The 23,928-nt window shown below is 41.2% G+C and overlaps 1 protein-coding gene across 2 annotated transcripts; it reads left to right on the top strand.

The window, feature by feature from the left end:
- Nucleotides 1–357: 357 nt before the first annotated feature.
- SESN2 (sestrin 2) lies at nucleotides 358–20,581 on the top strand. Of its 2 annotated transcripts, XM_083173327.1 has the most exons (10): nucleotides 362–663; nucleotides 6,015–6,080; nucleotides 6,166–6,312; nucleotides 12,329–12,511; nucleotides 14,279–14,452; nucleotides 14,614–14,758; nucleotides 14,854–14,972; nucleotides 15,833–16,023; nucleotides 18,646–18,790; nucleotides 19,543–20,581. In XM_083173327.1, exons 1-10 carry the CDS (start codon nucleotides 499–501, stop codon nucleotides 19,627–19,629), a joined length of 1,422 nt encoding a protein of 473 aa, XP_083029453.1. In that variant the 5' UTR covers nucleotides 362–498; the 3' UTR covers nucleotides 19,630–20,581. The 2 variants fall into 2 exon arrangements, with proteins under 2 accessions (XP_083029454.1, XP_083029453.1); XM_083173328.1 differs by lacking the exon at nucleotides 14,279–14,452 and having other exon boundaries at nucleotides 358–663.
- The last annotated feature ends 3,347 nt before the right edge of the window (nucleotides 20,582–23,928 follow it).

Genomic DNA, 23,928 nt, shown 5'->3' on the forward strand with positions numbered 1-23,928 from the left:
TGTGAAAACTATGTATGACTGAATAGCTCTTATGGTCGATGCAAAAAAAAAGCCTCAAAACAAGCAGCAAAAAAGCCCCAAAACAAGCAACAAACAAGCTGAATCGGCAACTATAGTCGTGCTATCAGTGCTGCAGCCATAGATATCACATCCCCCAGTGTGGCGGCGGGGAGTGAACGCCGGGCTCAGAGCAAATGGGGGCGGGTTGACATGTCGCCTACCAGCAATAGACTGCAATAGTCACTGATTGCAACACATAGGAGAGACTACAAGTCCCGGCAGGCAGTGCGTAGGCTGTGTGGGCTGGCCTCCCCTGGGCTCACATGTGATTGGTGGGGGAGTGAGGCGCAGGCGAAGCTATAAGTAGGGCGAGCAGCGGGGCTGGCACAGGACAGACCTACGGGGGATTGACGCTATTGACTTTGGGAAAGCGACGGAGATGAACCAGGGAGACCTGTAGCAGAGCCCGTCGGTGTTTCTGGTCTGTACAGCGGCTCTATGCCACTTATCTGCCCTCTCCCGGCGCCCCGGTCCTCCGCAGCCCTGGAAGCCATCTGCTCAGTTGCCCCCGTGAGGGTGGCAGGCAATTGCTGTACCTGCCCGAGAGTCAGAGAGGACTTTTACCCTGGGTGCCAGATTTGCTGCGCCCGCTGGATCATGAAGGTGGGTGATGTGTGAGTGTCCCGCATATGACAGCGGTCTCCGGCTCCCAGGGAATGTTGCCCTTTACTCCCGGGTGGACGGGATCCTCAAAGCACTGTCTGATCAATGCTATTCACAGAGCAGTGCTAGGGGGTGATATGTTCTCCTGCAGTACTTGTCCCCCTCCCCCCCCAAATAGTTTATTTGCAAAGCCTAATTGAACGAGTTTGTGGTATTTTGGAGGTGCTGAATTAATAAATTAACGTAGTTTATTCCATCCTAGCCATAACGCATATGGGATTATGGGCCAGATTTACTTGAAAAGAGATAAAATGGAGAGTGATAAACAGCCAGCCAATCGGCTCCTACCTGCCATGTCACAAGCTGTTTTTGTTAAATGACAGGCAGGAGCTGATTGGTTGGTGTGTTATCACTCTCCATTTTATCACTTTTCAAGCTTGGTACAACTGGCCCTATATGAATGAGAATATTTGATGGTACTGTAGGGCAGATTTAGTAAGCCTGGTGAAGTGATAAAGTGGGTGGTTATAATGCTCCAGCTAATCATCCCCTAACTGCCATGTTAGTATTTTTAAATGACATTTAGGAGCTGACTGGTTGCTGCATTATCACCATCCACTTTATCACTTCACCAGGCTTAATAATGCGGTTAATTTGGATGAGCTGCTAGCTGTTCGCTTGCCGATTGGTTCTACATTTTATTGTGTGTTTTACATTGGGTGAGATTTCATTTAATATGCTGAGAGATTAAGAAAGTGAGAGATTTGGTAAGAAATCTCCAGTTTTTTTTAAAGCGGCAATCATTTCCTCTTCAAAATCCAACTGGTTTTGCAGTGTAAATGATTGCCGCTTTTAAAAGAAACCTGGAGATTTCTTACCAAATCTCTCACTTTCTGAATCTCTCATCCTGTTAAATCTCACTCATTGTGTCTTATAAGTGTATCTTGTATTTAAGAGGAAATCTAGAAAAAACAGATTTAGAATCTGCACCACAAATTTAACCCAAAATCGTTATCATGAATGGTTTTGAATTGGGTGTTGATTTGTATTATCCTTTATATGCTGTAATATACTACTACATTGAACAGTGTGGGCAATGAGCTAGCATTTTTAGAAAGCAGTGGGGTGATATCCTTTATATGGTTAGATATGCTGCTTTAAATAGTTTGTGGGTCGAGGTATGCTCCTGCTTTTTACAGAATATTGTTTTGGTCTGCTCAATCACCTTTTTTACCCAGGGGAAAAGCCTCAGGAAGGTGTTTTGGCACCAAACGGCCATCAGACCAGCAGTCATTTTCCACCGCTTTTAAAGATTACATGGGTCTTTCTCTCTCTATCTCTCTCTCTCTATCTATCTAGATATATATATATATATATCTATATATATATATATATATATATAGCTTTTGGATGCTCGGCACTCAGGGTACTGGGGTGTAAATCAATAATATGCCGGGTGCCCTCTCCAATGTCAATTTGGATATCTGCGGCTGTGCGGGCGGCACTCTCGGTCCTTGATGTGGCGATGGCTATAAAAGAATTGAGCCAACTGCCAGGCGGTGATACAACGTTTCGATTTATTATCTGTACCTGAAGACGATAATAAATCGAGACGTTGTATCACCGCCTGGCAGTTGGCTCAATTCTTTTATAGCCATCGCCACATCAAGGACCGAGATTGCCGCCCGCACAGCCGCATATATATATATATCTATATGTGTATGTGTGTATATATATATATATATATATATATATATATATATATATATATATATATATATATATATATATATATATATATGTATATATATATATATGTATATATATATATATGTATATATATATATATATATGTATATATATATATATGTATATATATATATATATATATATATATATATATGTATATATATATATATATGTATATATGTATATATATGTATATATGTATATATGTATATATATGTATATATGTATATATGTATATATATATGTATATATGTATATGTATATATGTATATATATGTATATGTATATATATATATATATATATATGTATATATATGTATATGTATATATATATATATATATATATATATATGTATATATATATATATATATATATATATATATGTATATATATGTATATATATATATGTCTATATATGTATATATATCTATATATATATGTCTATATATCTATATGTATATATATCTATATGTATATATATCTATATGTATATATATCTATATGTATATATATCTATATGTATATATATCTATATGTATATATATCTATATGTATATCTATCTATATATCTATCTATATATATATATCTATATATATATATATATATATATATATATATATATCTATATCTATATCTATATGTGGATGTCAGTGGCACTCCCTCGGACTTCATATAAATGACAAACACAGCGGCAGCACTGACAGTGTTTGTTTATTCGCATTGGGTGCCGTACCCCAACATCTGACAGGATTTGGAGTGCCATTCTTCTTCGTGTGTGTGTGTGTATGTATGTATATATATATAATCTATCTATCATTATCATAATCATAGTCGGCGCACCAAATACTATATTACAGGTGAAAATATTATACTGATATATTATACTGAACGGGAAAATTTATTTTATAGTCATCGAATAATGACTTTTTAGGCACAATGAAAATGGCTTATTAAGCTCAGCTATATAAAGGTACCCACAATATTGTATTTTAATATATTATAATTTGTTTTAATTGTATAATCAACTGTATTTCTTTGTATTGTTTTTATTATCATTTTCAAAATATTTAGTAAAAGTGATGTATTCCTACACCTGTCATCTGTCCAGACTCCTTTATAAGATCTAGCCATACCTAGAAAGTACATTAAATATTTATACTGTTGCCCCCCCCCCCCCCCCCGCCCTCTGTCTGTGTCCTCACGCTCAGTCCGATTACTTGTCCTCTCTATCCTTTGTTCGTTTGGGAAACTATTACAGAAGTTTCCAAGGATTGCTGCAGGGGTCTGAAGACTTTTGGTGAATAGGCAAAAGTATATATCTCAAAAATAAATAAAAAATATTCAGCGATAATAAATTGTACTAACAGTACTTAAGCGCCTTACACTTTGTCATTATCATAGTCGGCGCACCGAACCTGGTTCCATGGTGTTCTCACCGCACACCTCAACAAATTGATTAATTTAAGCAGTTGATGTGTCCTTTAATCTCAGATATCTGATTATACTGCGCAGAGCATACACAGAGGGCGAGGGGATCCCTGTGCTGAGGGATGTGCTTAAGCACTGGTGAGAACACTGGCGATCTAACTAGATTTATACTGCATACAGTATAAATCTAGTCAGATGATGGCAACACGCTGGACTGGGACTGTGCATCGCTGTTGCTCAGGGTTATACACATAGGGCAAAAATCGCCACGTGTTTATGCCCCATTGTTTGACCATGTTTCTGCCATTTTACAACTGATGTTTGGACAGTATGGGCCAGATGCAAAGTGATAGCGGTGACAGATAAGCTACCAGTCAGCTCCTGTCATTATTTAAACACAGCCTTTAACATGGCAGTTAGGTTTTGATTTGCTGGTACTTTATCCCTTTCTGAGGCTTGGTACAACACCTATGACTGGTATGAGGCGCAGTTTAATTTTCCACCAGTCCAGACATGGAAGAGCAATGCTTTCCCTCACGGTTGTGAAGTGAAGCAGTGGTTTTCCTACTCTGGACTGGTGGGAACTTAAAAAGAAATAGAAAACATTACCAATGTGAGAGGTCTTGTTACCTTACTTATAATATACACAGATGAATTCTAGTTCATCTTTGCCATGGCAACCAAGAGTCCTGCAGATGTGTATATAAATGTGTATATATGTTGTCTGATGAGGGACGTCTATCAGTAAAACTGCATGTGATGTTCCTTGGTGGCTGTCTTAAGTTCAGTTTCCCTGAAGTGTCTCTGGATGAACTGTTCTCTTTTATGCTTGGTCTCTCGTAACGCCAGTGAAAAGTTACATCAGCAATGTCTATTCATTATGTAGGTCAGATAAATGAGGCAGCTTTACTCCTCAACAGTCATACGGCTTGCAGTGTTTTATTCTTCATAAATTGTAGATAAGTACAGCAAGGTGTCTGATTTTTCAGATTATGTAATGGTAGATACACATACAAAAAATGTTCAGACTTTATTTTAGGTCAGTAGCTTTGTTCCATCAAAGGCAAGCTTTAAAACGAACACAAAAACCAGCTGTATTCTATTATGGCCTATAAAACATTGGGTGTGAGAAACTTCACTTTTTCAAACTTTTTCTGGTTTTTATCGGGCTTTTCTAATTGAATCGCCAGATTAAAAAGCTTGAGCTCTCCCAAAAACACACAAGATCAATGAAACCTGTGTGTTTTTGGCAGTGTGAGCCCAGTTTTTCCAGTGAAAGGAATTGCAGGCAAAACCATATCCCTTATAAGCCACGGCATGGCTTTTCGGGTGTAATTAAATAGCTCTGAGCTAGCTTATCAGCGATCACGGTTAATAGGATTGGGGCAGCCCGGATTGAGTCACGGTTAGCATTACTGCCTCAGCACTGAGGTCATGGGTTTGATTTCCACCATGGCCCTAACTGTGTGGAGTTTGTATATTCTCCCCGTGGTTGCTTGGGTTTACTCTGGGTACTCTGGTTTCTTCCCACAATCCAAAAATACACTGATAGGTTATTGGCTCCCACAAAATTAACCCTAGAATGTCTGTGTACATGTGGTAGGGAACATAGATTGTAAGCTCCACTGGGGAAGGGACTGATGTGAATGTTCAAATATTCTCTGTAAAGCGCTGTGAAATGTGTGCGCTATATAAATAACTGTAAATAAATATCGGGGTTAATCTTTCCACTGACATTAGACTCTGGTTGCCGTAAACTTGAGCTGGTAAAACGGTTTAAATTGTAAACTCCAATTGGAGCAGCAATTGAAAAGTGAAAGTTTGAATGTTCTCTGGAAAGTATTGTACTATAACCAGCCTATTATGTTCCATGCTTGAGAATCCATGTCAAATTTGGTGTTCTGTGGAATCATTTGTTATGTTTAAAGCACAGAATGTATGTTCTGAGAGCTGTAATGAGTTGTCAATGTACAGGCTGTTGAACAGTGCTTTGCTTTTCTGCATTCCATTTGATCAGTGATTCTCATGCCTAGGGCACTGTATGAATATAGAAAATAGTAATGTAATTGATGCTGAGATTGCAGACAGCCTGTACGTACACGTGCATCTTGCCTCTGTCATTAGGCGTTTACAATGCTCCTTCCGGTCATAAGTCATTCTTTACCTACACAGGACCCAGTCGATCAGATGAGATGGCGAGATACCAGAGGACCCAGTGCATATATACCAATAGCACAGGTAAGGGGGTGATCTGTGATCCATTTAGTTTTGTTTTCACTCTTCTGTGAGTTTGATATCTGGATTGGTTTTATCAAAATTACAGCTGCCAGGGCCAGTTGTGAGTGACAATATTGCTGCGATAATGGGACTACATCCAGAGTATATGCATATCTTTTGGAAGACTCAGCATCAGCTCCTGCGTATGGATGGGGCTCTATCCCTTCCAGAAAGACACTATGTGGCTATAATGGTGAGTAAAGAAATTTTGCTTAAATGTGCCCCAATGTCCTTCTGCCTTAAGTAAAGGTGCGTACCCACTGGGCGTTTTTGCCCATGAGCGATGTTATGAAAATCACTAGCTGATAAATCGCTCAGTGCATACACATGGAGCAGTTTTCACCAGCCGATGGACGGCGGCGGCTGGTGATGCGGGAGAGCATATCAGTGTTAATCTCCCAGCCATACACACTAGGCATTTTTAAACTCAAAACTCAGTGTGTATGGGCCTTAACCCTTTGAGTGCCAAGTGAGTTTGTCAAAATAGGTGTGAAAATGACCATGCAAACATTTTTATTCATCGTACTTGAGCTTTAATCTTATATAGGAAATATAATCCATTTTTACAACACGTTTGAATTTACATAACAAATGTGAGCGACGCTGCCATTTTTAGCGGCTATTTTCCATGAGTACTGGTCAGTGCAGCACATATTTCTAGTAGATGGCTATAACCTTTTCAGCTGTCTGAATGTTGGAGATATCCAGCTTTATATATAAATATGTATGAAGGAGTCAAAACACAATAGCAAATGTACACTAGTCACCAGTGCTATGACATAAAACAATATTACATAGCTATTTGTGAGATAGTACCTACTCATGATAAGCAGCACTTCAGTGCGTGAGTAAAAATAACTTTAAATGCTGCACTTGTGTACAGGTGAGCAGTTACTTCTGGGAGTTTTCAAGCTGCTTTAACAATGAAGCAATCTTATAAATCTATATTTGTAGGCACTTGTATGCAAGCAGGTAATGTTGTTTGACCAGACTGTCAGGTAGCGTTGTCTGTTACCCGACCACATAGCTGCCCGGCAAGGTGCTCTGGGGCCCAAATAGTACTCCTGTGAGATAATTGAGTTGTGCAGTACGCCTTTGTATTCTCCTGAACAACATCTACTAAATCAGGTGTGTACCGTATTAAGTATATACATGCTATGGTGTCATTTAGTGTTGTGACTGGAATGGTAGCATGTGTGTATTGCCTACTGAAATCTTAAAGGCGCAGAAATCCTGATCAGTGGCACACATGAGACTGCTGCTTCGCAGTACTGAGATCATGGGTTTGATTCACATCCAGGCCCTTTTTGTGTAGTTTGTACGGTCTCCATGTGCTTTTGTTGGTCTATCTGGGTACTATAGTTTTCTTCCACTATCCTGAATATAAGTGCCATTGTGGCTAAGGGCTAACGTGAATGACTAAATACAGATGTGCACTCCCACAACTTCACTATCTATTGATGGCAGAACTATATCCTCTAGAGCCCCAAGTACTAGAGAGTTATTCTTGATTTATCCCTCAAATCACACATTCATTACCACATGCTGTTGTGATCTAAAAATATTTCCATGGTCAGACCCTTTCTTACCTAGCATGCTACAAGGACCCTCATCCATTCTGTGATCATCTCTAGAGGGGACTACTGTAATTTCCTTCGATCTGGCCTCCCTGACAAACTCCTCTATACACCCCAGTCTATCATCAATGCTGCTGCCTTTCTTATATTCCTTTGCACATGTACTTTGTCCTCCTTTCTTAAGTCGTACACTGTCTTCCCATCCCCTACAGAATCAAATTCAAGCATCTAGCACTCACTTACAAAGCCCTAACCCATTCTTTTTCCGTTTATGCATCCAACCCGATCTCCCTTTGCACTTCCTTCCCCAGCCAACTGATTTACTTTGCCCCTCTCCTGCCTCCCAAGATTTTGGCTGTTGTGGTTACTACCTCTGGAATTCTTTTGCTCTCTTCAGACTCTTCATGTCTCTAGAAATCTTTAAACAGGCACTCCAGACCCACTTCTTCATTAACGCCAGCCATCTCTCATCCTACCCTACTGTTTATGCTCACTTCTGCCCCTCCCATTCAGAGTGGAAGCTCTCATGTGAAGGGCCCTCACCCTTATCCTTGGAGTATGTTCTCCTCAATACTCCATTCATTGGCCCCTAACCCTAGGTCTCTGCCACCCTAATGATTATTTGTCATGTCTCCTAATGTAACAACCTTTTTTTTGCTTATTTATATATTATGTTAGATGCTGTTGAACCCTTGTGCCACAATGTAAACAAACTATAGTACACCTTTACTCATTACACCAAATAGCCCCATTTAGGATGTCCCAAATTTTCAAAACCAATCTTGCCATGCAGTTTGGCTTACTTAAAATTTGCATCATATGCACATTTTTAAAACTACAAAACTGCTATGAGTGTACACTGACCACTGTGGCTCAATTCTTGTATGGTACAATGTGTAACTTTGTATGATATAACTTGGCCATACATCTACAGATTTATTGTCAGATCCTAGCTGGTTGGAAGAAAAACCTGGTAGTATCTGACAGTTTTTGGCAGTTTTCCAGCATTTCAAAGCAAATGGTCAACTGTCATCTGCTCTCATCCATTACCATGTTTTTGTTCCAACCAGCCAGATCGGAAAATTAATTTGAAGACGTATGGCCAGCTTTAGTTGGATATTCAATGAAGTCAGTTTTTTTTCTTCAGACTAGCTGATAAAATGGACTTTACTGTTCAATTGGGGCATTTCTTCGAACAGTTTTTAGTCATGTTTCGCCGATGCAGTTTCACTTTTACGACAACATCACTTGGGTCGGCGAGTAATAGATAGATGCAGTCGAAAAGTCAACACTTTCCACAGTTTTTAGGTTCAACCTATTCAATGCAAGTGCCGTGTTTTTGCCTCAAAAAATCTGGCACACTCCCAGGACTCCCATGTCCAAATCCTAGCATTTGCTATGTAAAAGGAGTATTTGTAAAGCACTGTGGAATGTGTATGCTATATAAATAACTTGATAAATAAGCGTCCTGATGCTTTTACAGGTAAAAGGCTCTGAACATGCACAGCTTAGTACAGTGATGACTAACCTTGACACTCCAGCTGTTATTGAACTACATGCCCTGCTACAGTTTTACTATTTGGCCATGCTAAAACTGATGCAGGACATGTTGGGATGTGTAGTTCAACAAACAGCTGGAGTGTCCAGGTTAGCCATCACTGGCTTAGTATGTCCCAGCAAGTTAGGGGCATGGAATAGCAGCCTTATGGCATCTACTTGCATGTATGTGAAGTACAAGAGTGGGGGATGGTTCAGAATGCATTGCAGGGGAAGGGTGGGGATAGGACAGCATGCATGCAGCAGGGGGGGGGGGGTGCTGTTTGCACAAACTTGCTTGGGAAGCAGAAGGGTTTCCTTGCAAATAAAAATAACTGGAAGGCTTTTGTTCAGTGTGTTCTGTGTACAGGATATCACAAGCAACCAGTATTTAGAGCTAGCAAATAAATTAGTTATTGGAAAAACGCTTCCAAGAACTTTGCAAAGCAACAGGCACATTACCTGTAAACCGCTCTGGAAACCTACTTGGAGACTATGGGGGTTATTCTAGTTCACTCTTTCTGACAAATTCCTTCTTAAGGAGCCCATACACGCTCCGTTTTAAAGCTCCGTTCTGTACTTTTAAAGTACACATCGTATCGGATCGCATCCCTAGTGCATGCAGTGTGCATGCACTGCGATCCAATACGATGTGTACCTAGTACAAAAAGTATGTGCAGCACATACTTTTTGTACCATACTATGTGATGCGCGGGAGCGTGCATCGCATAGTACAGAACGGAGCCGACGAAAATGGAGCGTGTATGGGCTCCTTAAGAAGGACAAAACCATGGGCACTGCAGGGGGGCAGGTGCAGAGAGAATTGGATTTGGGTGAGTTATTTTGTTTCTGTGCAGGGAAAATACTGGCTGCTTTATTTTTACACTGCAATATAGATCTCACTTTGACGTAAACCCCCACCCAAATCTAATTCTCTCTGCACAAGTTACATCTGCCCCACCTGCAATGCACATGGTTTTGTCCATCTAAGAAGGAACTTGTCAGAAAGAGTGAACCAAAATAACCCTATATGCCAACAGGTACAGCACTCTACGGTATTGTGCCATTTATGCTCAATATGAATGGCTTATTTATTGTATAACATTACATTTGTAGCATATTTTAGTGGTGTTGTATGTGTGCTAATCTTCAGGGGTTATGTACATGATGTGCTGCCATAGTGGCCAGTCTGTGGATATAGAAAATATAGGATTTTATTTTTACACTTTTAAATTTAAGTTTCTGTGCAGATTTTAACCACAAACATGTAACCAGTCTTAAATTTATTAGGGGGAAATTCACTGCAGTGTGAGAAACCTTGCACCTAATCTTGGATTACTGCGGCTATGCATGCACCTGATACCCGCAGTATCAAATTTCTTTTATAAATGGTTAGCTCTGAAAGTCCTGCGATGCGAGTTAATAAAATAATAAGCATTCTCACCCAGCTAGTGGTATTTCCTCCATATTTCTATTGGAGAAGAAGGCTGCTGGGATAAGTTCTCCCAGCTGCTGCCTTCAGGGGGAATAAACACATGATGGGACACACACACACATCAGACATAAGGGGCATACACATTGGGCAATTTTCTGTCCCTTTTGTAAGCTATCTTACTAGATCGCTTAGAAAAGGAACAAGGATCGCTACGTTTGTATGCCCTGCAGCGATGGCGATGCACGGGCCTGCCAGTGCCTAAAAGCTGGGTTGCGCCATGTGTACGGGGCTTTATTCTGGAGGTGTGCGAATTTCTGTAGATTTCTATAGAAAACTTGCCATCTGAATTTTCGGTTATGGTATACTAGTTTGACACCCAATTGTCGACAATGAGTAGGTTGACACCTATCATACCCATGGTCGACACAAGTTTTTCACTTTTTACATGAATTTTCGACAGTCGACATGGACACATCTAAGTCAGGGGTAGCCAACTCCAGTCCTCGAGAGCTTACCAACAGTTAACGTTTTCCAGGTCTCCTCACAGAATCGCAAGTGAAGTAATTGGCTCCACCTGTGGGTTTTTTTTTGGTGTGCCAATATATAAACAACCAGAGACACTTATTCTTAAGTACCGTATAAGATTATAAATCATCCACCTTAATGGTAATGAGTTTATATGTAATAAAATGAATAAGAACTAAGGGGGTTATTCAATCCCCACCGCTATTTTCGACAATTCTGCACAGTTGAAAAGGGGGCATGGTGAAAAAGGCCGTGGACTGTCGAGCTCTGCCTGTGAATTCAACAATCCACGTCTGTTTTTGACAAAACAGATTTGGTTGATTTGAAAGTCTGATCCCTGTTGTCGAATTCCGCCTTAAATGCTGTCAGAAACGACAGCATTGAATAGGTGGCTGCCACTATTTCCTGAAATAGCGGCGGGGATTGAACACACCCTGAAATATCTAGCAGATGCCACAGCTGCTGCTAGTCCAACCAATGTGGTTTTTAAGGTGTCAACATACGGTGTGATTTCTCGCATGTGACTTAAACTTTTTGGTTCAAATCGCAGAGTGTTTATTTTGCAATGTGATGCACGGTCCTGTGTAGCCATATTGCACGGCAAAATTGTATGTGCAGGAAGTATTTTTGTACTACATCGCATTGTCTAGATCGAATCGCATGTGATATGTACATGACCTATTCAAATTACATACTGTAGTTTAGTCCAAATATTATGTAGTACAGTATATTAAGTTTGAATTGCATAGCACAAATCAAACCTAGCACACCGGTTGTGGGCACCATTACAGTCCCTTTGTATGAAAAGGGTTAATAAAGCAGCATTCTAAGGTACAATCTAGTTGTGATATTATTTGTGCGCAGTCTTGCCTAGTATGGCGATGGTGATAAATGATTACTGAATGATTTCAGCTGGTAGGTGTAAAAGAATAGTCCCGCCAGCACTGCTCCTAGGTTTGTATGGCAACCCACCTAGGTGGATATTATTTTTCAAAAACCAAAGACTTAAATATAAGCTCCCCCATTGGCAATTATATTTTTTAGAAATACTAGCCAGAAATGGTAATACTGGTTTTGATTGCTTATGCAATGATGCATTTTTATTCCATCCTCAAAAAATGTCCCCTTTCTTTCAGGCATCTGCGCGCCACCATTGTGTGTATCTTGTCTCGCTCCATTCCTCTTGCTTCCTTCAAGTTGGTGGTGATCCTCGTTGGTTGGAAGGCCTTTGTTATGCTCCTCTTAAATTGCGTAGGCTGAATGATTTGAATAAGATCCTTGCTCATAGACCATGGCTTATTACAAAAGAACACATTGAGGTTAGTGAACATGCAGGATTAGTCAAATTTGTTAGCATGGACTTAAGCTTGGTAGTCCTTTACATCATTCACTGGTCTGTTCTTAAATACCTTGATGCAGGCAAATTTGTCATTAGCACATATTAAGCTCTGGACACAGTGTAATTCTGGCTATCGATTTTGAGTATATAGTCAAAATCGAATAGAAAGTCTGAATCACACAGTATTCAGACACATTCGATGCAGTTTTGCTCCCAATAATCCCCCTCCCTGTTTAGACCATATCAAATAGAAAAATAGTCTAGGCAGGCAAGTGTATCTGGTACTCTTTACTTAGAAGGGCGCCCACGATTTTGATCGTGGGCATCGTTAGTAAAAAATCTCGGGCATTGAATGCACTAAAAAATCGGGTGCGATCAACCGACGAGAAGCCCGAGATTTCCCATAGGGAACAATGTTAAATGTCTCAATTGACCCAATTTTCCTGTTCAATGCCTCAATTGACCCGATTTTTCCATAGGAAACAATGTTAAATGGGCCACAGAGGCCAAATAGGCACCCTGAAGTGTATAATGGCCACCCGAATTGTTAACGCCACCCCACGATCAACGTCAACCCGATGCGTGGCGAGCGCAGCGGTACGCGTCCTACGACCTTTTCATACCCCCACTATCCACGTCGGCGTGGAGTTGAGAATAGAAAGTGTGGCGAGCCACCGAGCCCGAAGCGTCGCGAGCGCAGCGAGCCCCGCGAGGGTACGCGGACAGCTGTGAAGCCCGCGAGGGGACGCGGATACCTGTGAAGGTATCCGCGTCCCCTCGCTGAGCTCGCCACGCTTCGGGCTCGGTGGCTCGCTGCGCTCGCCACACTTTCTATTCTCAACTCCACGCCGACGTGGATAGTGGGGGTATGAAAAGGTCGTAGGACGCGTACCGCCGCCCCTCGCGGGCTCGCCACGCTTCGGGTTCACGTTGATCGTGGGGTGGCGTTAACAATTCGGGTGCCCATTATTCACTTCAGGGTGCCTATTTGGCCTCTGTGGCCCATTTAACATTGTTTCCTATGGAAAAATTGGGTCAATTGAGGCATTGAACAGGAAAATCGGGTCAATTGAGACATTTAACATTGTTCCCTATGGGAAATCTCGGGCATCTCGTCGGTTGATCGCACCCGATTTTTTAGTGCATTCAATCCCCGAGATGCCCGAGATGGGCGCCCTTCTAAGTAAAGAGTACCGTGTATCTTTGTGTTGCCTGTAGAATGTATTTGGCCTAGGGCCAAATTGCAAGATAGTCTAAATCTAAAGTACATCTAATGGTTTGTACACACGGTACAATTCAGCATACAATTGTGACTAGTCAAAATCGCATGCAGATCGCACAGGTTTTTTTTTACCTTGCAGTCCCGAATCGACTCCCGCACAAATCAAAGCCAGAAAGTGCTGCATTGACTTTATAGTACAGATCTGTACTATATAGTCAAAATTGCATGCATGTCTCATGGCTTGCTGTGTGATTTGATCGGAATCGGGATCCAGTAGCATGGCCATCGACCGTGTGTACACACATAAGTTAGTCCAAATCAAATAGTCAAAATTGGATATTCAAAACTGCATGACACCGAACTGAACAGTGTGTACACACCTTTAGACTTGATATTTCTCCCAGAGCGATCTAATGGGTACAAAGTGGTGGATGTTTTGTGGCGCATGTTAGCAGATCTCTAATTGGATAGGGTTTGCACTGTTGGTTGCATGAGGGTGTGATGGTTGTCTTGTTCTCTTTCCAGTCTCTCCTGACATCACGTGGGGGGCACTTCTGGTCTCTTGCTGAGCTCATTCAAGCCCTTGTCTTGCTTACCCACTTCCATGCACTTTCCTCATTTATTCTTGGCTGTGGCATCTACCTCCCAGAGGGGCCGGGTGTTGAGCGCCCCCCATCTCCTGATGTCCCAATTAATGAGGTAGGTATACAAAATTTGTGGTTACAAATATTTTTTGTGAAATCTCCTTTACTTTAATTACTTGCTTTGCTGGTGTTTTGCTATTACAGATGAGCAAATTCGGTGGAGCATAGTAATTGTTTTACTTTCCACTATACAAAATGTCATCTTTTTGTGCTCAGGGGGCCAGCACTCCTCCACAAGAGGCAGAGCGGGTCTTGGCCCAAATGAAGAAACTGGATGAGGAAGGTCAGGAGATGAGTCAGGAAGAAATGGAGACAAGATTTGAGCGGGAGAAGAGAGAGAGTGTACTTGTGACTTCCAATGGTATGCTAGGCCTCTGTTAAACTGCATGTGCATATATTTCTGTGCAAATCACACTTGAGCAAAGCAAAATAAATCCAGTATACTCTGCTCCATAGGTGACATGGCTCTGTCTGTTCACTCTCCTGGCATTCTTTGCTTTCTGGAGGACCCTGATTTTGGTTACATTGATTTCACTCGAAGGGGGGAGCAGGCTCCTCCCACGTTCCGTGCTCATGTAAGTCTTTCTGTTGTGGATATTTCTTGGGTTATCCTATTATAGTTGTACCTAAGTGGACCTAGAAGACCAATCGTTAATATGGATGTAATACATTGGGATGATGTCTTTCTAGTCACCTTATTTTTCTATAACCTATTGCTAGCCATAATCTGTTTAGTTTTAACTGTTTTATCATTCAATAGAATATTTGTAACCTATTTATCCATTTTATTAACTTTGTTTACTCATTGTTTTATTAATGTAGACCTTTTCAACCTATAGTCATCATATATTATATTCCAATTTGTGAAGCACAACTTATTTATCTTGTTTGCTAAATGGGGGTTATCCATTGTATGAGTAAGTGTTCATTTTAACTGTGAAACAAGTTCCTTCTGCTTATTTAAGAACATGTCCTTACCTGTCTTCAGTTGTGACATTTGAACCAGTATACATTTAAATTCATATGATACAATTTTGTTTGAGTTGTATCATGAGATCTATTAGTCAGCATGATTTTTGTCAAAATGATGTCTTCATACAGGGGTAGGCAATCCGTTTTGAAGTTAGGGTATGTGTAGTTCCAGAGCTGCTGAAGTGCCACATTTTGCCTACACCTGTCTAAGTATATTTCTTTAATGCAGAGGTTCCGAAATGTGGTCTTAAAAGTACCAGCAACAGGCCAGGTTTTAAGTATTCATAGCTCAGCACAGTTAGTTGAATCAAATTGACTGAGATACGAATGGTCACCTGTGGCCAACCTTGGATTTCCTTAAAACTTGAACTGGTGGGTTGACTTGAAGACCATGTCTTGGAACCTTTGCTCTAATGCTTATTACTTTGATGCTAGTCTATATCTGATTAAGTTTCTGTTTTAGGACTACACATGGGAAGATCATGGCTACTCACTACTACATAGGTTGTACCCAGAGGTTGGTCAGCTCCTGGATGACAAGTTCCAAGTTGCTTACAACTTGACATATCATACCATTGCTTCACATCAGGACATAGATACTTTTAAACTGCGGAGAGCCATCTGGAACTATATACAATGTATTTATGGAATAAGGTAAGGACATTGACCAAGCATATGGGGTTTAAAATGTCCTGAGGTTGAATGTTGGTCATCATTTTCCTCTTCCAACTATTCTAACTGTAGTTCTTGTTTCCTGCTATTGAATGTAATTTACTGAACATCCTATAGAGGTTTCTCCTGTTTAAGTGTTGGATACATTTAAATCTTCAGTGTTTGGCATAGATCAATGTTTTTTTCTACGTAAATAGGAGGTTGAATTGGAGAAGTACGAGGTTAGTCTTCTCTCTGCCAGTTAAATAACTTAAAGAATTACCTTTTTTTCTCTTGGTTGATAGGTTGCTCATGACATGATTATTATATTAAGACAGACAGGGTTAGCAAATGTATGGCCTATATGTCAAGGGCTAATGCCTCTGTGCCCACTGTACACAAATCGGATGCATTTGGGGCTGTTTCTTTGTACTGCTAGTACTTCTATTACTGCAGTGTCTTCTGAATATTTTGCTGAAGTTAACAATTCCTAGGCTTGCTATGCTTCATATGATTTGGCTAATTTTTTGGAACAGACCACCTTGCCAACCCTGTGTCCAGTAAATAGTAATTTCACTGCCATAATCTCCCTTCATGAGATTATCAAATCATTTCCATTTGGCAAGGAGTCTGGTCGGTTGCCTTCAATTAGAAGTCTGAGGCTTAGATAGATAGATAGATAGATAGATAGATAGATAGATAGATAGATATATCTAGATATCTATATATCTTATTTAAAAAAATATATATATAAAAGCAATTGTTTGGTATCTGTCTGAATACGTTCATAGTAGAAATGATACACCTGATACATTGGGTTTTATGCTTGGGGAAGTCAACCACAGCAAGTCTTTGTAGGCTTATATATGCATTTACAGCTTCCTCATTTGGCCGAAGAAAGTTTGTCCTTGGATGCAGCGTTTATCTTTCCATTATTTCCATTATTAGGCATAGTACTTTCTATGTTTGGGGGGGTGTGATGGTTTTCATAGCCTTGATCTGTGTGTGGTATTTGGTCCTTCAACAAAGGCTTGTGTCACCTAGGCAGATCAATCCATTGGTGCCCTCATTATTTGCCATTGGTATGAAGTACTTGGTTTGTGCAGTTAGAGCTCCTCTTGCTGCCCTGGGAGGATAGTCCTGGACTGTGAGGAGAAGATAGCATTTTTTTAGCTTGTATGATACCCCTTTTACACCGCTGCAAAAACCCAGGTCAGCTGCGGGCCAGAAACGGGTCAGTGGCGGTGTAAATGGGTCACCCGTGTCCATTTAAATGGGACTTCTACCCAGGTCCTGACCTGGGTTGAACACCGCTAGGACCTGGGTAGAGGGCAGTGTAAATGGGTACACCGTGCCATTCGACCGTTTACATAAATGGGGAAGCCCAACCTCCGGACCGGCAGCGTCCTGCGGTCAACATTTAGGTTGGGCGGGGGGTGCACACAGCCTCGTCTGCTGTACTCTGCAGACCGCAGCGGAGGCAGGGTGGAGGTGAATGGATGCTTGTGTACGGCATCCATTCACCTCACGGACGGGGGCTGGGGGGGGGGGGGGGGGGGCATTGAGGCTGAGGCAGCCCAGCAGCTTACCTTGGTGCCTGGCTTGCCCCAAGCGCGGCAATCGGGTATGGGAATTTGATTTGGGATCTGATAAGTATTTACAGTTTCTTCTATAGTGCAGCATATTCCGTTGCGCTTTACAATTGGAAACCGTGATAAAACTGGGTAGTAACAGACGAGGTAGGAGGGCCTTGCTCGCAAGCTTACACTGCAGGACTTTCTGTTTTGATGTCCTTGGATGGCAACTACACACTCTATATGCCAGCAGATTCCATAATGTTTACTTCATCAAGAGTACTGGGCTCCAGCATACCAGAGCCACCTGATTTTAGCCTCCAAAATATGGAGCCTCTGATACTCATTTCTCCCTTCTGCAATGGTCCGGTCCGTTGATTGCTAAATTTTGGAGAGTTTTCGTTAAGTGTTGAAGACGAGAATTGAAATTCCCTTACAGTGTGCTGAAACTCTGAATCACTACTTTCAGCTATATTGTTAATGTTTGTTTCTGTTGTGTTTTCAGAATTTCTATTGCTATGCAATACGTCATAATATTTTTGACTGTATTGGCCTGAAGGAGAATACTGTGGCTCATGACTGTTTTCATAATCAAAACAGGGGTCCTTTGAGACTTGATTGAATGTGAAGTCTGGCACCTCCCCCCCCCCCCCCCCCCCCCCCCAATATGTCATGGGTCATTCTTACCTCGACTAACCGTTCCTTTGTTGTCCTTTGAGTGGATCAAAAATTATGTTGCAGTGATATTATGACTGTGTGGGACAATTTTACATGTTTGATACTCTTTGGTGATATTGATATATTATTCCTGGATTTTGTCTATGGAAAATGTTTCTTAGGATATGTTTGCAGGTCTGTAGTTTTTTTTTTTTTTTTTGCTTGTTTGTTTTTTTTCCGTTTGTTTTGTGTTTAAACAAGCTTTAGATCTGTTCTGACAAATGCCTGATTTAAAAAAAAAAAAAAAAAACTTCCTGAATAAGCAAATTGGAATATCAGTGCATTAGTATATGGTTCTGTCACTGAACCTTTTTATGTTTTCCCCTACTATTAGGTATGATGATTATGACTACGGTGAGGTGAATCCACTCTTGGAGCGAAGCTTGAAGGTTTATATGAAAACTGTGACTTGTCATCCAGAGAGACTAACACGCCACTTGTATAATGACTTTTGGCGGCAGTTTAAGCACTCAGAAAAGGTATTTCAGAAGAGCAGAACCTATTGTGAAATTAGGATATATTCTTCCTGTCCATATTTTCAAATACTTTTTTAAGTGAAACGTCAGGGACATGTATGTGTCGTGGTGACCTATCAGTATTGTGAATGATCAGTACATATTTTTCACATGCACTCCCACCTGAATCTGTCGCAGTCCCCTTTGGTATCAGATGGAGGACCTTTATCAGCAATTGCACTGCATGGCTCAATCAAAATGGTGAAGGGTCATAATTACATTCCTGTCCTAACAACCAGAAGGGCAGACTTTTCTAGCTTGTATGCAAAGTTTTCCAGTCCAGGATATCGCCTCTATGCTTGTAAAGGGCAATAGTTACACAGCAGGACTGAAACTGTACACAAATATGGGTAGCTGTAGAGACTGTGGGATTGCTAATGTCTGAATACATTTGGACATAAGTTGGACATACACTATCAGATAAAATGTTTGTCCTACAGACAACGTATGGCTCAACTCATATCATGGTCATATACTGCGATATCTGTGTTTGGCCACAGAATATCTGGGTTCTGTTTCTTCCATGTGAAGCAATATCTGCAAGAGTTTAAGTGTGATCTCCATATTCTACAGATCTACAGTTTTGTGGTAAACTTTAATGTACCCCTATCTCAATTAAATGAGATGGGAGCATATATTATCTTTAATGCGTGAGTATGTACATAGATTTCAAGTCAGCTGCTGCCTCTACTTTCATTTGCCTGTCTTTCTTTCAGGTCCACTTGAACTTGCTGCTGCTGGAAGCCAAACTGCAAGCTGCTCTGCTATATGGTCTCAGGGCAATCACCCGCTATATGACGTGAGCCAAAAGATCTGGAATCCTGCCAATTAAGGCCATATAAACCTAGTCATTGCTGTGTCTGATGCATATTTGCACAACCTGAGGGACAACTTGTGCTGAAAGTTCTCAAGTATAAGGAGTGTTCTTCTGTTCAGATGTAAATGTTTGCACAGTTCTGATCCCGATTTCTGTTTAAAAGAATGCGCTGCTTGGTATGATACTGTGTGTACCTTTTACAGTTGCAGACTTTCTGTATATACACAAGTGTCTAACTTTGTTTACATGCTACACAGCTTTATAGCTATTACTATTAATATTGCACAGTGCAAAGAACTTTGCGTTGTGGTTATTTTTATATAAAGCCTATTGGGCTGCATGGATGCAGAATATCTCAAAGCCTGCTTATCAGTCTGTGTGAGAAATGTGTTGCACTAAGATATTTTATTTAAGGTCAGATGGAGCTGGCTGCGGCTTTGTTATCCACTGTAAGCCAGAACTAGTATGGAGAAAATAGAGCATATTTGTGTTCTATGTTGAATTTAAGCTTGTTTGTGGTAATGGCATATGTTTTGGACACTACCTGTAACTGATTGCGGACTTTGAAAGGCATGTACACTTTAACAGCGATTTTATAACACAATTGTAATTTTTCATTAAGGTTTGACTGTTTTTTTTTTCCTCTCTCCTGAAGTGAGATTTACAAGCTGCTAAGTGCAGTATATACAGTTTTTTACAAGGTTATTAAGCTAGACTATATAGTGACTCTTCTACCTCTCTACCTCTGTTTAAAAGGCACCTTCAACACATAGAAATTTTATACTGTGAATGTTTTCCTCAGGGTCCTAGGACTGTTGATTGTATATCTTGCAGAGGAAGAGGGGTGCACAGAACCCCATCAATACTTTTTTAAAATGTCCTTTTTGAAAGCGTTACAGCTTTCATTTTGAATGTGAAATAAAGATTTTGATATGTTATGCCTATTGGAGTCGTCATTAAATCAGTCTGCTGCTGACTACTAACCCATTTTCTTTTATCAAACTCATCAGATGATTTCTCTAATATAATTATATAGTACCTTTTGAAAAATGTTTATCCAAAGACCTGCTTTACACCAGGCATGACCTATTTCCATCCAGCTGTTGTGAATCTACAAGTCCCATCATGCCTTGCCCACAGTTTTGCTATTAGGGAATGCTAAAACTATGGCAAGGCATGCTGGGATGTGTAGTTTCAAAACAGCTGGTGGGCCACAGTTTGGCCATGCCTGCTTTATAGCCTTTAACAGCCTTCTCCAAACAGAAGATAAATGCTTAGTTGGAGGCCACCATTGTGTCGAGCTTTTATACTAATAAAGCCTTCCGTAAAAATGTGATCACCAGAATATATAAAATAAAACAAAAGGCATGTACACCAGATATTTCTTAACATGAGATTGCAGGACCTTATGTCTGGTGTTTTGCCAGGGGTTAGAGGGACCTGGTGATAGCCGCTGCTTTTGTGGTTTACTTTGGAAAGCAGCAAGTTTCTGCTCTTGTGAGGTAGAAAGATGGGTCCTAGAAATTCTGCACTACTCCGATGCCTTCCAAACTATTCTACGTACAGTAAAAACAAATGGATGATGACTATGCGCTCAAAGGGCCCCAGCGTATTTTGCCCAAAGTTGCAGGATATTATAGGGTGCTGTTCTATTTAAGCTGCGGTGTAATGTGGATACTCCATCCATAAGATAGAAACATATAGACAACAGACACTGCACTAAAATAGAAAACAAGGTTTAATAAAAAAATAATAAATTAATTGGTCAAAAACATGAAGCAAAAATAATATTAATGAAACCTAATATTAAAAAACAAAAACACTGCGTATTGATCGACACATATAATAAGCATTTCAACCTGGTTAATTGAGGAATCCAGAGTTAGTTCCCAGCACATGGGATGCAAGTCCTTATTATAGAAGTTTGGACAGTTGTTAGTGTATTTGATTAGTCCCATTAGGTAGCAGAGGTTAATGATCCATTTGTTAGTAGATGCAAAGAGGTTAAAGCAATATTGCAGCGATGGAGTGATAAGGGTGATAAGATAAATTAACCACTTCTCAGTGACCGTTATGATTATTTCTCAGGGAAACTTTTCGATTATGTGGAACATATTTTACATTAAATGTTGTGTTCTATACCATACACAAGTGCAGGCTAAAACTGCACACACTACGGAGGCAATAGACCATATACTTGGTAAGAGAAAAACCAACTTCCACTGCCCTATACAGGAAGTAAATGTTGTGCTATGGGTTATTAGTTGTGGTGCTTCACACCACACCCCAACCTGGATTGACACTTCAGTAACCCGGCAATTACCCAAGTTATTTTGGCAATGTGAAATGGGTATTAGTGACCCATCTCTCTAGCTCTACACTGAGGTCTGAATTTTATTTTCTCATGATAGGATACTTGTGGAATGTTATAAGTGAGGGTGGTTTCTACAGAAAGTGCCATTGGGGTGGTGTTTGGGGGGGACTTATTATGTAGGTTTGCTGGAGGTGCCTGGATCTGCTGCCACCTGCTCTTACCTGTTATTTTCCTGTGTTTCTCCAGCTCACTGTTACTAGGGAAAATGCTGCAAACAGAGCAGCAGCAGCCTCTTTTGTCTATGGCGGTGAGGATGGGAAAGATCATACCAATCACACCTGCCATTTCCAGCTCATCAGCTGTGTTTGAAAACTGACCGGAGTCGAATGGCTGGTGCATTATCACCTTCCACTTTATCACTGCTTTATCATCACTTTACGAGGCTTAACCACTTTGGTGGTATGCCTGGAAATTTCTCAGGCTGAGCTGCTCTGCCTGTGCGTACTCGCCAGAGAAATTTCTGGACATGCCACTGATTAATTGGTGTGCGCCAGTGGCGCCTCCAGCTATGCACCACTGGCGCACCACCACTAGCTCCCCTCAGATTCTCCCCTCTGGCCAGTGCCAACTCCCCACCCTGACCATCATATGCTGGGGCTCCCCTGCTGCTACTGCCGCAATTCGCAGCTCTGAAAAGTTCAGGCGCAGGAGCATGCCTGAGTTCCCCTGAGCCATCCCTGAACATCCCTGTGACTGCCGTCTGGTCACTGCTGGTGGTGAATGCATTGCAGCTGCAAGAGAAAATGTGAGATTCAGCATTATGTGCTATGATTGTGGTGTATATTAGAACATTTATTAAGAGAAGTGGACAAATAGGTGTTTTTATCAGGGCCAGATTACTGATGCGGCTGCTAGAGCGCCAGCTCCAGGCCTCCATATAAAAATGGGATGATCATCATGACAGCATAATTATAACCAGCCACCAGCTGGCTACATGGCAGCCATAAATCATAAGTATTATATTGCTATTTTCCACACAAAATGATTACGTTTTATTTTTTATTTATTTATTTTTTTATATAGTTCGGGAGACATTAGTGCTGATAGCTTACATCATACCTCCCAACTTCTTGGGAGCCGGAGGAGGGACAGCGGACTGCGCGCCGGAATATTTCAGGGGCGTGGCCTATACTCGCGGCTCACCTGCGAGGCCATGCCCCCGTTTTGACGCTATGGGGGCATGACCCAGAGGCTCTGTGAGCCTCTAGCCATGCCCCCAGCCCCCTGGCTGCGGGAATAGATGCTGCACACAGTGTTTATTCCCCGCTGCTCACCAGCTGACAGGGGGGACTCCCAACAGCCCCCCCTCACCGCAGGACACTGCCGGCCGCGGGAGGGACGCGGGAATGTCCCCGAAAACCGGGACATTCCTGCGGTTTTCGGGACTGTTGGGAGGTATGCCTACATGCCCATAGCCATGCCCACACAGCATTGGTCATACCCTCATTGCATCTCATAATAGACCTTTGAACATTTTCATCACCAGGCCCATGAAGCTCTTAATCCGCCCCTGGCTATACCCAGCCATATTAATGAAGGACTTAAGTAAATTAGGTGGTCAGCCACTGGAAATGCCTGGGACCCATTCTCCGCAACATTTTCTTAATAAAATGTGGTACAGTACATAGCATCTATGAAGTATATTTGAAGTGTACATGCTAGATGATATTATTGTTAAAGATATCACTCAGAAGCTTCTTTCTGAATGATATATTTCACAATATCCTCTGTGTATGGGGCATAATATTTCTGAGGGAGATGAACGTTTTATCCTTAAAGCCCCGTACACACGGGGGAGATATATTGCTCAGCCATATATTGCTCAGTTTCTCCTTTTCATCAGCGACCAGAGATGGTCACTGATGAAAGGGAACCTCTGCCGGCAGTGCCACAGAGGTAATCAGCTGGTCG

Source organism: Crinia signifera, chromosome 2 (genome assembly GCF_055691185.1).
Source record: "Crinia signifera chromosome 2, ASM5569118v1, whole genome shotgun sequence".
In the NCBI taxonomy this organism is placed as follows: Eukaryota; Metazoa; Chordata; class Amphibia; order Anura; family Myobatrachidae; genus Crinia; species Crinia signifera.

What these genes read in the sequence shown, in the direction of transcription:
- SESN2 (XM_083173327.1), top strand. Translation starts at nt 499, where the DNA reads ATGCCACTTATCTGCCCTCTCCCGGCGCCCCGGTCCTCCGCAGCCCTG. An exon ending in CTGATGTCCCAATTAATGAG is followed by an intron (nt 14,453 to 14,613) that starts GTAGGTATACAA and finishes TTTTGTGCTCAG; the next exon opens with GGGGCCAGCACTCCTCCACA. An exon ending in CAATGTATTTATGGAATAAG is followed by an intron (nt 16,024 to 18,645) that starts GTAAGGACATTG and finishes CCCTACTATTAG; the next exon opens with GTATGATGATTATGACTACG.